This window comes from Mesoplodon densirostris, chromosome 15 (assembly GCF_025265405.1).
Source record: "Mesoplodon densirostris isolate mMesDen1 chromosome 15, mMesDen1 primary haplotype, whole genome shotgun sequence".
In the NCBI taxonomy this organism is placed as follows: Eukaryota; Metazoa; Chordata; class Mammalia; order Artiodactyla; family Ziphiidae; genus Mesoplodon; species Mesoplodon densirostris.
The window spans coordinates 51,265,757-51,280,536 of NC_082675.1; the positions used below are offsets into that span (position 1 = coordinate 51,265,757).

The 14,780-nt window shown below is 42.2% G+C and overlaps 1 protein-coding gene across 3 annotated transcripts; it reads left to right on the forward strand.

The window, feature by feature from the left end:
- Positions 1 to 3,581: 3,581 nt before the first annotated feature.
- C15H18orf21 (chromosome 15 C18orf21 homolog) lies at positions 3,582 to 11,627 on the forward strand. 3 transcript variants are annotated; one of them, XM_060119399.1, is made up of 6 exons: positions 3,582 to 3,742; positions 3,827 to 3,849; positions 6,129 to 6,328; positions 7,904 to 8,103; positions 9,551 to 9,749; positions 10,848 to 10,928. In XM_060119399.1, the coding sequence occupies exons 1-5, from the start codon at positions 3,666 to 3,668 to the stop codon at positions 9,741 to 9,743; spliced, it is 693 nt and encodes a 230-aa protein (XP_059975382.1). In that variant the 5' UTR covers positions 3,582 to 3,665; the 3' UTR covers positions 9,744 to 9,749; positions 10,848 to 10,928. The 3 variants fall into 3 exon arrangements, with proteins under 3 accessions (XP_059975382.1, XP_059975384.1, XP_059975383.1); XM_060119401.1 differs by lacking the exon at positions 9,551 to 9,749 and having other exon boundaries at positions 3,586 to 3,742; positions 10,853 to 11,627; XM_060119400.1 differs by lacking the exon at positions 9,551 to 9,749 and having other exon boundaries at positions 3,588 to 3,742; positions 10,848 to 11,623.
- Positions 11,628 to 14,780: the final 3,153 nt, after the last annotated feature.

The window sequence follows — 14,780 nt, forward strand, 5'->3', positions numbered from 1 at the left end:
GCAGGATATGTTGAGTGACAGAAAGAAGGCTGGCAAGGCAGGAGCAGTATGAGTATAGGTAGGTGAGACAAGGTGAAGTCTGCGGTGGGGCAGTGACCAGCCACATGGGGCCCTGGAGAGCAGGGCAAGGAGCTTGTGTTCCAAGTGCAATGAGGAGCTTGCAGAGGACACTCCATGTCCCCCCAAATGATTTACATTTTAAGAATGCCACTTTGTCTGCCCTGTGAAGAATGGACTGGGAGAAAGGAAGCAGGAAAAGAATGTAGGAGCCAAGGTAGGGATGCAGGCAAAAGAAGAGAGGATGGCCAAGGTGTGAGGAGAAGTGGGCAGAGTCATGATTTGCCTCTGATTGGGAGCCCACAGAGCTTGTGGGTGGAGTGGCTACAAGGGGTGGGAAGCAGCAGCAGTAAAGGCTCTTTGGTGGGGGAAGCCAAGGGTGCTATCTGGGCCCCACGGCGTCTGAGAAAACAAGTTGTGATGCAAGTAGTGGTGCTGACGAGGCATCTGGATATAGGAGTGCAGTGTTCAGAGCAGATAGAAGGAAACAGCTGAAGGAAAGTGTGCTGGGGGCCAGGGGAGTATGTACACATGTGTATACAATGCGTTTCTCCTCTTCTGCTTTACTGGCTAGTGAAACAGAAAAAAAATCTAGAAGTAGATGCAACTTTATTTTAAAAAAACTTATATAGATAAACTGACATTTCACCTATGCCACAGGGTTATGAGGATGACGTGAATTAATACAAGTAAGACACTTTAAAAAGTGCCTGGCACATATGCAGTGTTCAGTGCATATTTTTTTTAACTTCAATTCCAGTAGAAAAAGACTAGTTTAGCTAGTAAAGGATCTTTGCATAACTTGCTGTCCATCTGGAAAAAATTCCAGTTATATGTTCTACCTCATATTTAAGTGAAAATACAGTTCATATGGTTTAAAGATGTACATGGAAGAGGGACTTCCCTGGTGGCGCAGTGGTTGAGAATCCATCTGCCAATGCAGGGTACACGGGTTCAAGCCCTGGTCCAGGAGGATACCACATGTCATGGAGCTACTAAGCCCCATGACTACTGAGCCTGCGCTCTAGAGGCCATGAGCCACAACTACTGAGCCCACGTGCCACAGCTACTGAGATCCGTGCACCTAGAACCCGTGCTTGGCAACAAGAGAAGCCACCTCACTGAGAAGACCGCGCACTGCAACGAAGAGTAGCCCCTGCTTGCTGCAACTAGAGAAAGCCCACACGCAGTAACGAAGACCCAACGCAGCCAAAAATAAATAAATAAAATAAATAAATTTTTTTAAAAAGATGTATATGGAAGAAACCAAACTAGAAAAGTATGAGAAAAACATTTGGATGAATAGTCAGTTGTCTAGCTTCAGCATAAACGAGGCCTTTTAACACTATACAGAAAACCCAGACCCAATCGTGCAGATTTTGACCACATACAAAATCTTGTGTGGCAAAAATGCTATAAACCTTGCCAAGGATAAGAGTTAAGTAAGGAAACATTGTGTCATAAATGACAAGCAGAGGATGAATTTCACCAAAATACAAAGATTCCTAGAAATTGATAAACAACCCAGTGAAGATTTCTTTTCACAAAAGAAAATGCAAACCATCAAGAAATAATGAATAGAGGCTTTATCTCACTGGTATTTAAGTGAACTAATGACCTTCGCCTTTTCACTCATCCAGTTTGACCCAGCTCTCTCAGATATTGATGCTGGGAGTGTGAATTGCTACAAACTTTTTTGAATGATCTAGCAAATTAAAATATGGATATCATTCCACTCAGTGATTTCTCTTTTAGGAATTCAGACAAAAGAAATAAAAAGCATTAGCATATACAAGATATTTGCTGGTATACTAGTTGAACTAGCAAAGCACTGAAAAAAATCGAATGTTCATCAATAGGAAAATAAATTATGGTTCATTACATTTTGTAATATTGTCAGCTATTAGAAAGTACATGTGAGAACTGTATATACTGGAGAGATGTTTGTGGCCTGTTGTTAAGGAAAAAGGCAAGTTATATCGTAAAGGACTAACATTCTATTTTTGGTTTTTGGTTTTTGTGTATGTCTTGGTTTGTTGTTGTTGTTGTTGTTGTTTGTGTGGTGATGGTAATTGGGGATATTTATACATTCATACAAGTGTTTACATGTGTAAGGTCATAGAAGGAGAAGAGACCCAACTGCTAATGTTGATCACCTCACAGAAGCAGGATGGAAAGGTGGGAAGAGCAGACGTAATAACTTTTCTTCTGAAAAATTAAAATATGTCTATATAGGGGTAAATATATAGTTTCTCTTTACAAACTTTTGCATCATTTGACTCCTTCCTGAACTTAAAAATGAAGGATAAATAAGGGTCTAGTATCCAGAATATATTTTTTAAAAACTCTTAACAACTCAACAACAAAAGGCAAATAATCCAATTTAAACATGGGCAAAGAAGTGGAACAGACATTTCTTCAAAGATATACAAATTGCCAACACATGAAAAGATGCTTAACATCATTAGCCCTTAGACAAATGCAAATCAAAACCACAAAGAGATGCTACTTCACACTTACTAGGATGGTTAGAATTAAAAAAACAGAAAATGAGTGTTGGTGAGGATGTGGAGAAACTGGAATCCTTGCTAAAAATGGAATTACAGTATAACCCAGCAATTTCACTGCTAGGTATAAATCCAAAAGAATAGAAAACAGATACAGTAGCAAATACATGTTCAAGTTCATAGCAGCATTATTCACAATATCCAAAAGGTAAAACAACTCACATGTCTATCAATGGATGAATGGATAAACAATACATGGTACATACATACAACGTAATATTACTCAGCCATAAAAAGGTACGAAGTTCTGATATAGGCTGCAAAGTGGATGAACCTCAAAAACATTATACTAAATGGAAGAGCCTCACACAAGAGATTCCATGCATGATTCCATTTATATGATATGTTCAGAATAGGTAAATCCATATGGACAAAAAGCAGACTAGTGGTTGCCAGGGGCTGAGAGGGAGGGAAGAATGGGGAGTAACTGCTAATGGGGTACCGGTAGGCTGATAGAAATGTTTCCAAACTAGTAACAGTGGTGTTTGCACAACACTGCAATTGTACTAAACATCGCTGAGTTGTTCACCTAAAATTGGTTAACGTTATGTCATGTGAATTTCAGTTGAAGGAAGGAAGGAAGGGAAGGAAGGAAGGAAGCTCGAGGCCTCGCTTCTCCCAGCTGCCCCCCTGCGGACCGCGCTTCCGTCCGCCGCGGCCCAAGTCAGTACCCCAGCACGCAAATTTAGAGGGCGACGGGGGCTGATGAAATGACAACAGGGGTGTGGTAAAGGAGGCTACCAGACAAAGACGGAGAGGCGGGCGGCACCCTCGGGTCCTGACGCTGCCACCCCTGCCCAGTCAAGCTGCTCCGCCCAGACTATCGCCTGAGGTGATCGCCGGACCCGGGGCGGGGCCAACGGCAGGGGGAGGGTCGCCTGCGCGCCGGACCGGACGCGAAGGCACCGGAACCCTTCAGCCTAGGGCACCTGTTTCCGGAAGGAGCTCTTATCCCGACGTCAAAGTCCGCCACGTTGGGAAGCCGGTTTCCGGAGTCTCTTTTTGTCACCGGGTCTCAGCGGCGCAGAGGTGGCGGTGGCTATGAGGCAGAAGCATTACCTTGAGGCTGCGGCGCGGAAACTGCAAGATAGCTGCCCGGGCCAGGCCCGCTATCTCCTGTAAGAGAGGGAGGGAGGGGGAGCGGGAGGCTAGCCGCTAGGGGGTGCTTCCTCGTCCCTTATGAGTCTCTTTCTCTTTTGCAGGTGGGCCTACAGTTCGTCACACGGTAGGGAGGACGCCCGTTGGTTGTGGGTCAGGCTGTCGTCGCCCCGCTCGCCTTCATTCCCCACAACGCTCAGGATGATCCAAAAGAATCGGATCGATCCACTGCCATAATAAACCCCCTCTAGAGGCTTCTCAGTTTCGTAAAAAACCCAAATTCCTTAACGTGTCTTATCTTGCCTGCCCTATTAGCGGCATTTGACGCATTGATTAGTCTACTCGGAATAGTTTCCTCACTTGGCTTCCGGACCATCACAAAGTTCACCTCCTAGCTTTTTAGCCAGTACTTCTGTTTTGCTGGTTTCTTCTAATTTCCCCAACTTACAAATGTTGGAGTGTCCCAGGACTCATCCCTTGGACGTCTTTTCTAGCTACACTCAATTCCTTGGTGACAGTTTTTCAACCACTCTCATGGCCTTTAAATTCTGCATACTGAGGACTTGCAAATTTATATCCCCAGTCCAGACCACTCCCGCGAATCCTAGACTCACCCAGATACGTTGACAACTTTTTTTGAATATTATGTTAGGCGAAAATTCAAGCTTTATCCCCCAACACGACAACCCACTTCCTCCAGTTATTCCCATTTCAGTAAATGGTAACCCCATCCTTAAGAATTAGCCCAAAAACCTAGGAGCCACTCTTGACTCACTAACAGCCTTCTTCCCCAAGCCAGTACGCCAGCAAATCCCACTGGCTTTAAAGTATATCCAATATCTAGCCACTTCTCTCCACATCGAACTTACCACCCTGGTCCAAGCCATCAGTTTCTCTCCTGGATTATTGGCAGTAGCTCCCATGCATTTCTACAGTCCAGTCTCAATCCAGCAGCCAACGTGAGCCTAATAGAAACCTAAGCTAGATCATGTCACTTCTCTGCTACCAACTCTGAAATAACTGCCCATCTCAGAGTAAAAGTGAAAATCTTTTAAAGGGACTCCATGGCCCTATGTTACAGGTCTGCATTACCTCTCTGACCTGCTCTCCCTTTTGTTCACTGAACTCCAACCACTGCCAGGCCCCCGTGCTGTTTCACGGCCTTTTCACCTGCCCTTCCTTCTACCTGGAAATCTTACCTCACATATCTCCTTGGATTCCTCCTTCACTTCCTTCTGGTCTCTTGCAAATGTCACCCCACAAAGCCTTCCCTGGCTGCCCTATTTAAGATTATAGCAGCTCCATCGCTACGCCCCATTCCCCTTTTCCTGTATTTCTTTTTTCTCCCCAGCACTTAACATTTGGCATTGTTGTATTCATTGTCTCTCTGCATGAATTGTCCTTTGTTCACGGTGGTATTTCCCACACCCAGATCAGTGCTTGGCACTTAACTGTCACTCAGTAAATATGAATGAATTTTACATTTGGCAGAGCTAAGTTACAAACATGGTCTTTGGCTTTTTGTAGTGCTGTCTATCCCTAGCACTTAACACAGGGCTCACCAATAAATATTTATTGAATAACAGATAGTGTGCCCACCTTCCTTTCCAGCAGCATCACCTTCACACCTCACCTTTCCCTAAATAACCATGCTTGCTTTTTCACTGTACTTGTACCTGAAAGCCCATTACCAATAATAGATGCCATTTCCAAATACAGATAAGAGTTTACAATCACCTGTGATGACTTTTTTCAAGCCTGTTGGAAGTGTTTCTGGCTAGTCTATGCAGAGTTTAATAATTTTCAGGGCATTTTAATCATATTCTGTTGCAGTTTTTACCAGTCTTATCTTTATTTGTTTAGGGATCCCCAAGAGCGTGAGTTCTATAAAGATAGCAACTCCTTTACTTCCATATTTATGTCTCCACAGCCTAGCATGGTAGATGGTCAGTGAATGCTTTCTTGATTGCATAAAGATCCTGGGACAAGTCTGTTGTCCTGTTACCTTGTACTGCAGACAAAGCCCAGCTCACAACCACAAAATTGTGCTAATTGTTTAAAAAAGAAAAGTCACAATATAATTTGTTATTTTGTGATAAATGTGTTTGTAAAATTGATGAGACATACAGCCTTTTTTACTTGGTAGCAAGTAATGAACAATGTAGCAAAGGGTGGGGACTTACCTATCTGTTGCTAAAAGGAGTGAATGGATAGAATTATAGTGTTTTGTAAAATAAATTATTGCTGATTTATGTTTTTGTAAATTCTCATATTTTGAGTGTGCTTAAGGAAAATGTATATTTGCTTGTATTAAATAATATACTCTTTTGCATTTATAATATTGATAGTTTGCAGTAACAAAATATTCTGTGTGCTGACTCGTGAGTTTCATTTGTATAATTTTAGATGATAAAAGCACTTTTGAAGGAACATGTCCATACTGTTTCCAGTTGCTGATTCAGGATAAGTCTCGAGTACGTCTCAAACCCAAATCCAAACTGACACCCAAAATACAGAAACTTCTTAATCGAGAAGCAAGAAGTTATACACTCAGTTTTAAAGAAGCAAAAATTTTGAAAAAGTACAAAGACTCCAAAAGTGTATTGGTAAGATTTCAATTCCAGTATGTATAAATAAACCAGAATTTTCTTTTCTTTCACTTAAGATGAGGTTAAGAATTAGCCTGAATATAACTCAGAGGTTTGTAGTAGTATATTTAGATTGTCAAAATATACATAGAATTTCTTTCTAGTGATTACTGTTTCATCAAGAGTACCGCTTATTTTTGTTTTTCACAATTACCTAAAACCAAACATCGTGAACTCTCAATTGCCCAGATCTTATTGCTGAGCACAGTTATTTTCACAAAGTTGAGAATTTCTTGAGCTCACCAGTGTGACTTCACCTGAACTGCAGTTACCACTAAATTATTTTTTCAGCTAATGGTTTTTTTCTTCGAACAGCAGTATGTATTAGGTATACCTAAGGCTCTTGCCTTATGTATTAGGTACCAGTGTTACTTCTTCAGTCACCTCTGCTCCATGTCACAGTATGTATTTAAGTTTATGCCCAACAAAGGTAAGTGCGTCTTACATTCATTCATCATTTATTGAGGATCTATCTTATGCCAGACAGTGCTGTGTATTGGGGATGTTAAGTGCAGTAAAACAACCAAAAGCAAATTACTCTGGTTTACTGTATAGAGATCAGTATCAGATACACTTTATCTGCATGTTTTGTGTTAACACTTATCAACTATTCGAGTGCTTGCTTACTACCAGGCACTGTGCTGGGCATTCTGGACATTATGACAGATTATGTCTGGCCCAAGACTACAGTTGGTAATAACTTAGACTAGAACTGCCATATTTAGGAGTTTACCATAATTGGACAGGTAAATGAATTTTGCTTTGTCATAAAGTTGATTGTTTATATAAAGCAACTTAAATAGACCTCTGTAAATGCATTTTTACCTGCTCATGAACATCAGAGTATTTCTCAGCTAAACTAGTTTCTGTTAATTTTGTTGAGGCCTGGGCTGAATCCTGTGCCTTGTGAGTCAGATATGTAGAAGAAAGGCATTTAGCTATTATAATAAACTGAACCATGTGTTGAAAAATGAATCCTGAAAAGAAAGTCAACCTCTATCGCTAATGAAGTGAAGAAGTATGAGAATGTGAGGATTCATTTGATTGGTTTTATAAATTGCTTTAGACCTGTATTTACAGAATAAAGGTTTGAAGGAGTCAATTAAATTTTCAGTGATATTTTGCCATGTTTTATTGGGAAAAGGCTTGGAGTTTGTCTGCAAAAAAATGCTAAATGTCTACTATTGTTATAAAGAACAACTTTCCAGATGTTAAAGAGTATCATTCCCAGTCTCCTCCATTCCCCCCTGAACACGATTTTACATTGAGAAAGTAAAGACTTTATCATCTTTAAAAAGGTGTTTTAAATTATATACAGGTGTTTAGCCATTAACTTTTTATTGAAGATTTTCTTTTAAATTTGTGTCTTGTCTGATTCCTGCTGCTAGTTTACAAGCTTGCTGAGGGCAGCCTTTGTTACTCACCCTGTAGTACCTGGTTTAGTACCTTATGTATATGAATTTAATGAACATGCAGTTTATTGGATTAAATTATAAGAGAAATCAGACCCACTATTTCTTCTTTTTATGGCAGTTGATTACTTGTAAAACATGCAACAGAACAGTTAAACATCATGGTGAAAGTAGAAGCTTTCTATCAACATTGAAGAGCAATCCTACCACTCCTGCAAGTAAACTCAGCCTAAAGACCCCAGAGAGAAAGACTCTAAGTTCTGCAAAGATAAATCATGATATGTCTGGTTCCAAAGCCAAGAGCCCATCATTGATTTTCAGGTATCAATCCACTAAGCTATTTAAATTACCAGTGTTAACCCATGAGTTCTAATTTCTCTGTTAATACACCCCCTGAAATTGCCATGCAGTTGAGGAAGTCATCACTGCACTGACTCCCAGGTGTGTTCCTCTACTTCCAGTCTCTCCCTGGGCCTGTTCCCAGCTGCCTATTAAATATATCCACTTCCCACCCCTACATGTCCCCACAGGTAACTACTCAAACCCGCCCATCCTCCTAAGTTCCTTATTCTATAAATGAACATGCCCTTCTAGACATTCTGACCTGAAATGGTGAGTATAGTTGACAATCCTACTCCCTCAGGCTTAGTCCAGTTAGTCGCCAGTTTCTATCCATCCTGCTTCCAAGGTGTCTGCAGCTATTCTTTCCTTTTTCTCCCTGCTGCTGCTATATGTTCAGGTCATTATTCATTCTTTGTCAGGACTACTACAATAATTCCCTGAGTCTTCCTGCTCCTAGTTTCAAGCCTTCTAGTCTGATATTTTTTATTTTTATTTTTTATAAATTTATTTATTTGTTTACTTATCTTTCACTGCGTTGGGTCTTCATTGCTGCATGCAGGCTTTCTCTAGTTGTGGCGAGCAGGGGCTCCTCTTCGTTGTGATGCGCGGTCTTCTCCTTGCAGTGGCTTCTCTTGTGGAGCATGGGCTCTAGGCTTACGGGGTTGTTTCTCTTGTTGCAGAGTACGGGCGCTGGGCGTGAGGGCTTCAGTAGTTGTGGCACATGGGCTCAGTAGTTGTGGCTCATGGGCTGTAGAGTGCAGGCTCAGTAGTTGTGGCACTTGGGCTCTATAACACAGGCTCAGTAGTTGTGGCGCACGGGCTTAGTTGCTCCACAGCATGTGGGATCTTCCCGGACCAGGGCACAAACCTGTGATGCCTGCATTGGCAGGCGGATTCTTAACCACCGTGCCACCAGGAAGTCCAAGTCTGATATTTTTTAAAAGCACAGTTCTGATTAGAAGCTTTAGCACCTCACTCTGTAGCATATGGAACAAATACTCCAGCATGGATTTCCAGCCCCCACTACCCGGCACCAATCTGTCTGCCTCTCTTGCTTGCCTTAATTCATCTTATGTGTCAGCAAAACTGAACCACTCACAGTTTACTTTCCTGCTCTAAACCTTTGTTCTTGCTGTTTCCTGTATCAGAAATTCCTGTGGAAATCTAACTGAATAGGGATTTGTAAAATGATACTAAGTTAACTGTGTGACTGGGCACATGTTTTATTTTTAGTAATCCTCAATACACTCTTCACTATGCTGATCAATAAATTTAACTCCATAGAAACTGTGAAAGGAATTTTTAAACAAACATTTTGTTACAAAAGAGTCTGGTAGTTTCTTGAAAATCAATAACAAAATTCAGCAAGGACTGGATTACTTGTTTTTACTGAATTGAGGTGTTTTGTTTTTTTTTTTTTTTTGAGGTACGTGGGTCTCTCACTGTTGTGGCCTCTCCCGTTGCGGAGCACAGGCTCTGGATGCCCAGGCTCAGCGGCCACGGCTCACGGGCCCAGCCGCTCCGCGGCATGTGGGATCTTCCCGGACCGGGGCAGGAACCCGTGTCGCCTGCATCGGCAGGCGGACTCTCAACCACTGCGCCACCAGGGAAGCCCCTGAATTGAGGTTTTTTATATTGGGTTTGACATTTAAATTTTCAAGTCCAGTTTTCTCTATATTCCTAGTTACTTTGATGTTTGGTACAATAGGAATTCATCATGGAAGTTTCTACTTTATTGGACATTTGCAGATAAAAGAACATTTGGCATATTTAAAATAATTCAGTTGCATTTAGGCCAGACTCCTTCTTAGATATATGCAGGAAAGAGAAAGCTATTTCATATTTATCATGGATGGGGAGTCAGAAGAGGGATGAGACTGACAAACCCCAAATATTGTTTGGGGGGATGAACACAATTAGAAGGAAGGAAATAGAACGAGGCATAAATACACACATACCAGATGGGGAATCATCTATTCAGTGGGTATTTTTAGAGGGCATCCTCTGTGCTTGGCACTGTTAAAAAGCACTGGAATATACAGCTAGTCGTACAAAGTGCCCCATGGAGCTTATATTGTAGGGGCAAAAATACAATGGAATGGTACCTATATGTGTAGGTTGATATTCTTCACTTTTGAGAAAGAAGTGGTCTTGAGCTTTGAAGAAAAAGTATGTTTTTAAAGTCCTTGCTTAGAACTGTCATGAATCTTGGTGTCAGACTTACAAGAACTCAGACCTGATGACACTTTGCCTTTAGCTTTCTCTTTCAGGTGGTGATAGAAGCTTCCAGAACCACCCATTATACCTCCTAAATGTTGCCTGTAGCCTGTTTAGTGAGGAGATTTTTTTTTTTTTTTTGCGGTACACGGGCCTCTCACTGTTGCGGCCTCTCCTCCCATTGCGGAGCACAGGCTCTGGACGCACAGTCTCAGCAGCCATGGCTCACGGGCCTAGCTGCTCCGCGGCATGTGGGATCTTCCCAGACCGGGGCATGAACCTGTGTCCCCTGCATCAGCAGGCGGACTCAACCACTGCGCCACCAGGGAAGCCCGTGAGGAGATTTTTTAATAAAATGGGAATGACTTTTCTGGGTACAGCCACTGCTCATATATGGCCATAATTATGGAAGAGTAGAAAACGATTCTAGTAGCAGGTATCTAGGCTAAGAAGGAAGAACTGTTGTTTGTCAGTATACCTAAGTGTGGCTTTATGTTTCTTTTCAGAACAGCTACATCTGGACACTCAACACCCATTTGCTCCTCAAGGAATGTGAGCAAAACAAAGAAACACTTCTCTCAACTAAAAATGTTGCTTAGTCAGAGTGAATCTGAAAAGAATCCAAAGGTGGACTTCAGAAATTTCTTATCTTCTTTGTAAAGGATCGACTATGAAAATAAGAAATGTTTAATGTAATTTCTGAAACTAAAGTTAGTCAGAAAACCTGCTTTTTTTTTGCTGTACGCGGGCCTCTCACTGTTGTGGCCTCTCCCGTTGCGGAGCACAGGCTCCGGACGCGCAGCCCCAGCGACCACGGCTCATGGGCCCAGCCGCTCCACTGCATGTGGGATCTTCCCGGACCGGGGCACGAACCCGTGTCCCCTGCATTGGCAGGCGGACTCTCAACCACTGCGCCACCAGGGAAGCCCAGAAAACCTGCTTTTTAAAGAACTTATTTATTCTTAAAATACATGGAAACTAGGGTTCAAGAGCAAACTTTTCTTGTCATTCTTCAGTGTTTATGGGGAAAATACCTCATTAGAATGAAAAACTGAAACCTGCCTACCTCACCAGGTGATTGTGAGGATCAAAAATATATGAAAGATCCTTGTAAGTAGTAAAGATATGTATGGAATTGAGTGGTTATATTATTATTTTCTCCTCCCTTAAGTTTTCATTATGTCATTTTCTTTCATAAGGAAATTGAGACCTTTGTGAGAGGTGTGCTTACTCCTTTCTAGGTGTCTGTAACCTTATTGATAATTGAGAAAAACTATAAAGTATAATATTTCACCATAAGTGGCATTTCATTTGCTCTGGTGAAGACTTATTTTTAGGTTAAAATTTACATCAGAACATAACATGGGAAGGCAGAGTCAAGATGGCGGAGTAGGAGGACGCAGAGTCCGCGTCTCCTCACAACTAGGGCACCTACCAGATGCTGGTGGGGGACCTCGACACCCAAGGGTATGGGAGGAACCCCCAAAAGACAAGGCGGAACATGGGAGGTGGAGCGATGGGGGAGGAGAAGTGGAGGTGGATTGAGACTGGCACCCCTGAGGGGTGGTGGTAGGGGAGGGGTTCCCACGCCTCGAGAGGCCCACTCACTGCAAGGGGATCAACAGGGATGCGGAGAGACCCTCGGGGGTTCAGAGGATTGGAGAGGAGCACAGCTAGCATTTCCCCTGCCCACTTGGGCCCCAGGGAGCCTGATGGGGTCACGGGCCTGGTCCTCCACCCTCAGGGGCCCCCTCTGGCTATGTGGGGGCATTGGAGGATGGGAGAGGAAGAGTAGAGGTGAATGGGGAGGGACCCTTGGGGGTATGAGGATTGGGGGTGGAACGTAGCTAGCATTTCCCACACCCACTTGGGCCCTGGCGAGCCTGCTGAGGTCCTGGCCCTGATACTCTGCACTCCAAGGCTGGTGGCACTCCAGGGCCCCATCCACGCCCTGCCTAAGCCAAGTCCTTTTCTGGCTTTTTTTTTTTTTTGCTATTGTGGCTCTGTTTTACCTTCCAGTTGTTTCATTTATACTTTTATTGTTTCTAATATATCTGTTAGTTTTCTAATTTTATTTTATTTCTTATTCTTTGTTATTGTTCTGCGCCACGTTGGGTTGTTTTTTTTTTTTTTTTTGCCATGTGGCTTGTGGGATCTTGGTTCACGGGCCAAGGGTCAGGCCTGAGCTCCTGTGGTGGGAGCACTGAGTCCAAACCACTGGACTAACAGACCACCTCAGACCCCAGGGAATATTCCTCGGAGTCAAGTCTCCCAGAGTTCCTCATCTGTGCACCAAGACCCAGCTCTACCCAACTGCCTGCAAACTCCAGTGCTGGAAGCCTCAGGCCAAACAACCAGTAAGACAGGAGCACAGTCCCACCCATCAAAAAAAATGAGATGACAAAAAAATATACTACAGATGAAGGAGCAAGGTTAAAAACCTACAAGACCAAATAAATGAAGAGGAAATAGGCAAACTACCTGAAAAAGAATTTAGAGTAATGATAGGAAAGATGATCCAAAATCTCAGAAATAGAATGGAGGCACAGACTGAGAAAATACAAGAAATGTTTAACAAGGACCTAGAAGAACTAAAGAACAAACAAATAGAGATGGACAACACAATAACTGAAATGAAAAACACACTAGAAGGAATCAACAGGATTATAACAGGCAGAAGAACAAATAAGTGAGCTGGAGATAGAATGGTGGAAATAACTGCCAGGGAGCAGAGTAAAGAAAAAAGAATGAAAAGAATGGAAAACAGTCTCAGAGACCTCTGGGACAACACTAAACTCACCAACATTCAAATAACAGGGGTCCCAGAAGAAGAAGAGAAATAGAAAGTGTCTGAGAAAATATTCAAAGAGATTATAGTTGAAAACTTCCCTAAATTGGGAAAGGAAATAGCCACCCAAGTCCAGGAAGCTCAGAGAGTCTCATACAGGATAAACCATAGGAGAAACACACAAAGACACATATTAATCAAACTAACAAAAATTAAATTCAAAGAAAAAAATATTAAAAGCAGCAAGGGGAAAGCAAAAAATAACATATAAGGGAATCCCCATAAGGTTATCAGCTGATTTTTCAGCAGAAACTCTGCAAGCCAAGAGGGAGGGGCAGGACATATTTAAAGGGATGAAAGGGAAATACCTACAACCAAGATTAGTCTTCCCAGCAAGGATCTCATTCAAATTTGATAGAGAAATCAAAAGCTTTACAAATAGGCAAAAGCTAAGAGAATTCAGCACCACCAAACCAGCTTTACAACAAATGCTAAAGGAACTTCTCTAGGCAGGAAACACAAGAGAAGAAAAAGACCCACAAAAACAAACCCAAGACAATTAAGAAAATGGTAATAGGAACATACATATCGATAATTACCTCAAATGTAAATGGCTTAAATGCTCCAACCAAAAGACACAGACTGGCTGAATGCATACAAAAATAAGACCCATATATATGCTGTGTACAAGAGACCCACTTCAGACCTAGGGACACATACAGACTAAAAGTGAGGGGATGACAAAAGATATTCTATGCAAACGGGAATCACAAGAAAGCTGGAGGGCTTCCCTGGTGGCGCAGTGGTTGAGAGTCCGCCTGCCGATGCAGGGGACACGGGTTCGTGCCCCGGTCTGGGAAGATCCCACATGCCGCGGAGCGGCTGGGCCCGTGAGCCATGGCTGCTGAGCCTGCGCATCCGGAGCCTGTGCTCCGCAACGGGAGAGGCCACAACAGTGAGAGGCCCGTGTACCGCAAAAAAAAAAAAAAAAAGCTGGAGTAGCAATACTCATATCAGATAAAATAGACTTTAAAATAAAGCCTGTTACAAGAGATAAGAAAGGACACTACCTAATGATCAAGGGATCAATCCAAAAGAAGATATAACAATTATAAATATTTATGCACCCAAAATAGGAGCACCTCAATACATAAGGAAAGTGCTAACAGCTATAAAAGGGGAAATCGACAGTAACACAAAAATATTGGGGGACCTTAACATCCCACTTACACCAACAGATCATCCAGACAGAAAATTAATAAGGAAACACAAGCTTGAAATGACACAATAGACCAGATAGATTTAATTGATATTTATAAGACATTCTACCCAAAAGTGGCAGAACACACTTTCTCCTCAAGTGTACACAGCACATTCTCCAGGATAGATCACATCTTGGGTCACAAATCAATCCTCGGAAAATTTAAGAAAATTGAAATCATATCAAGTATCTTTTCTGACCACAACGCTATGAGATTAGAAATCAATTACAGGAAAAAAACTGTAAAAAAAACCCCACAAACACATGGAGGCTAGACAGTGTGCTGCTAAATAATCAAGAGATCAAAGAGGAAATTTAAAAATACCTAGAAAAAAATGACAGTGAAAACACGACAACACAAAACCTATGGCATGCAGCAAAAGCAGTTCT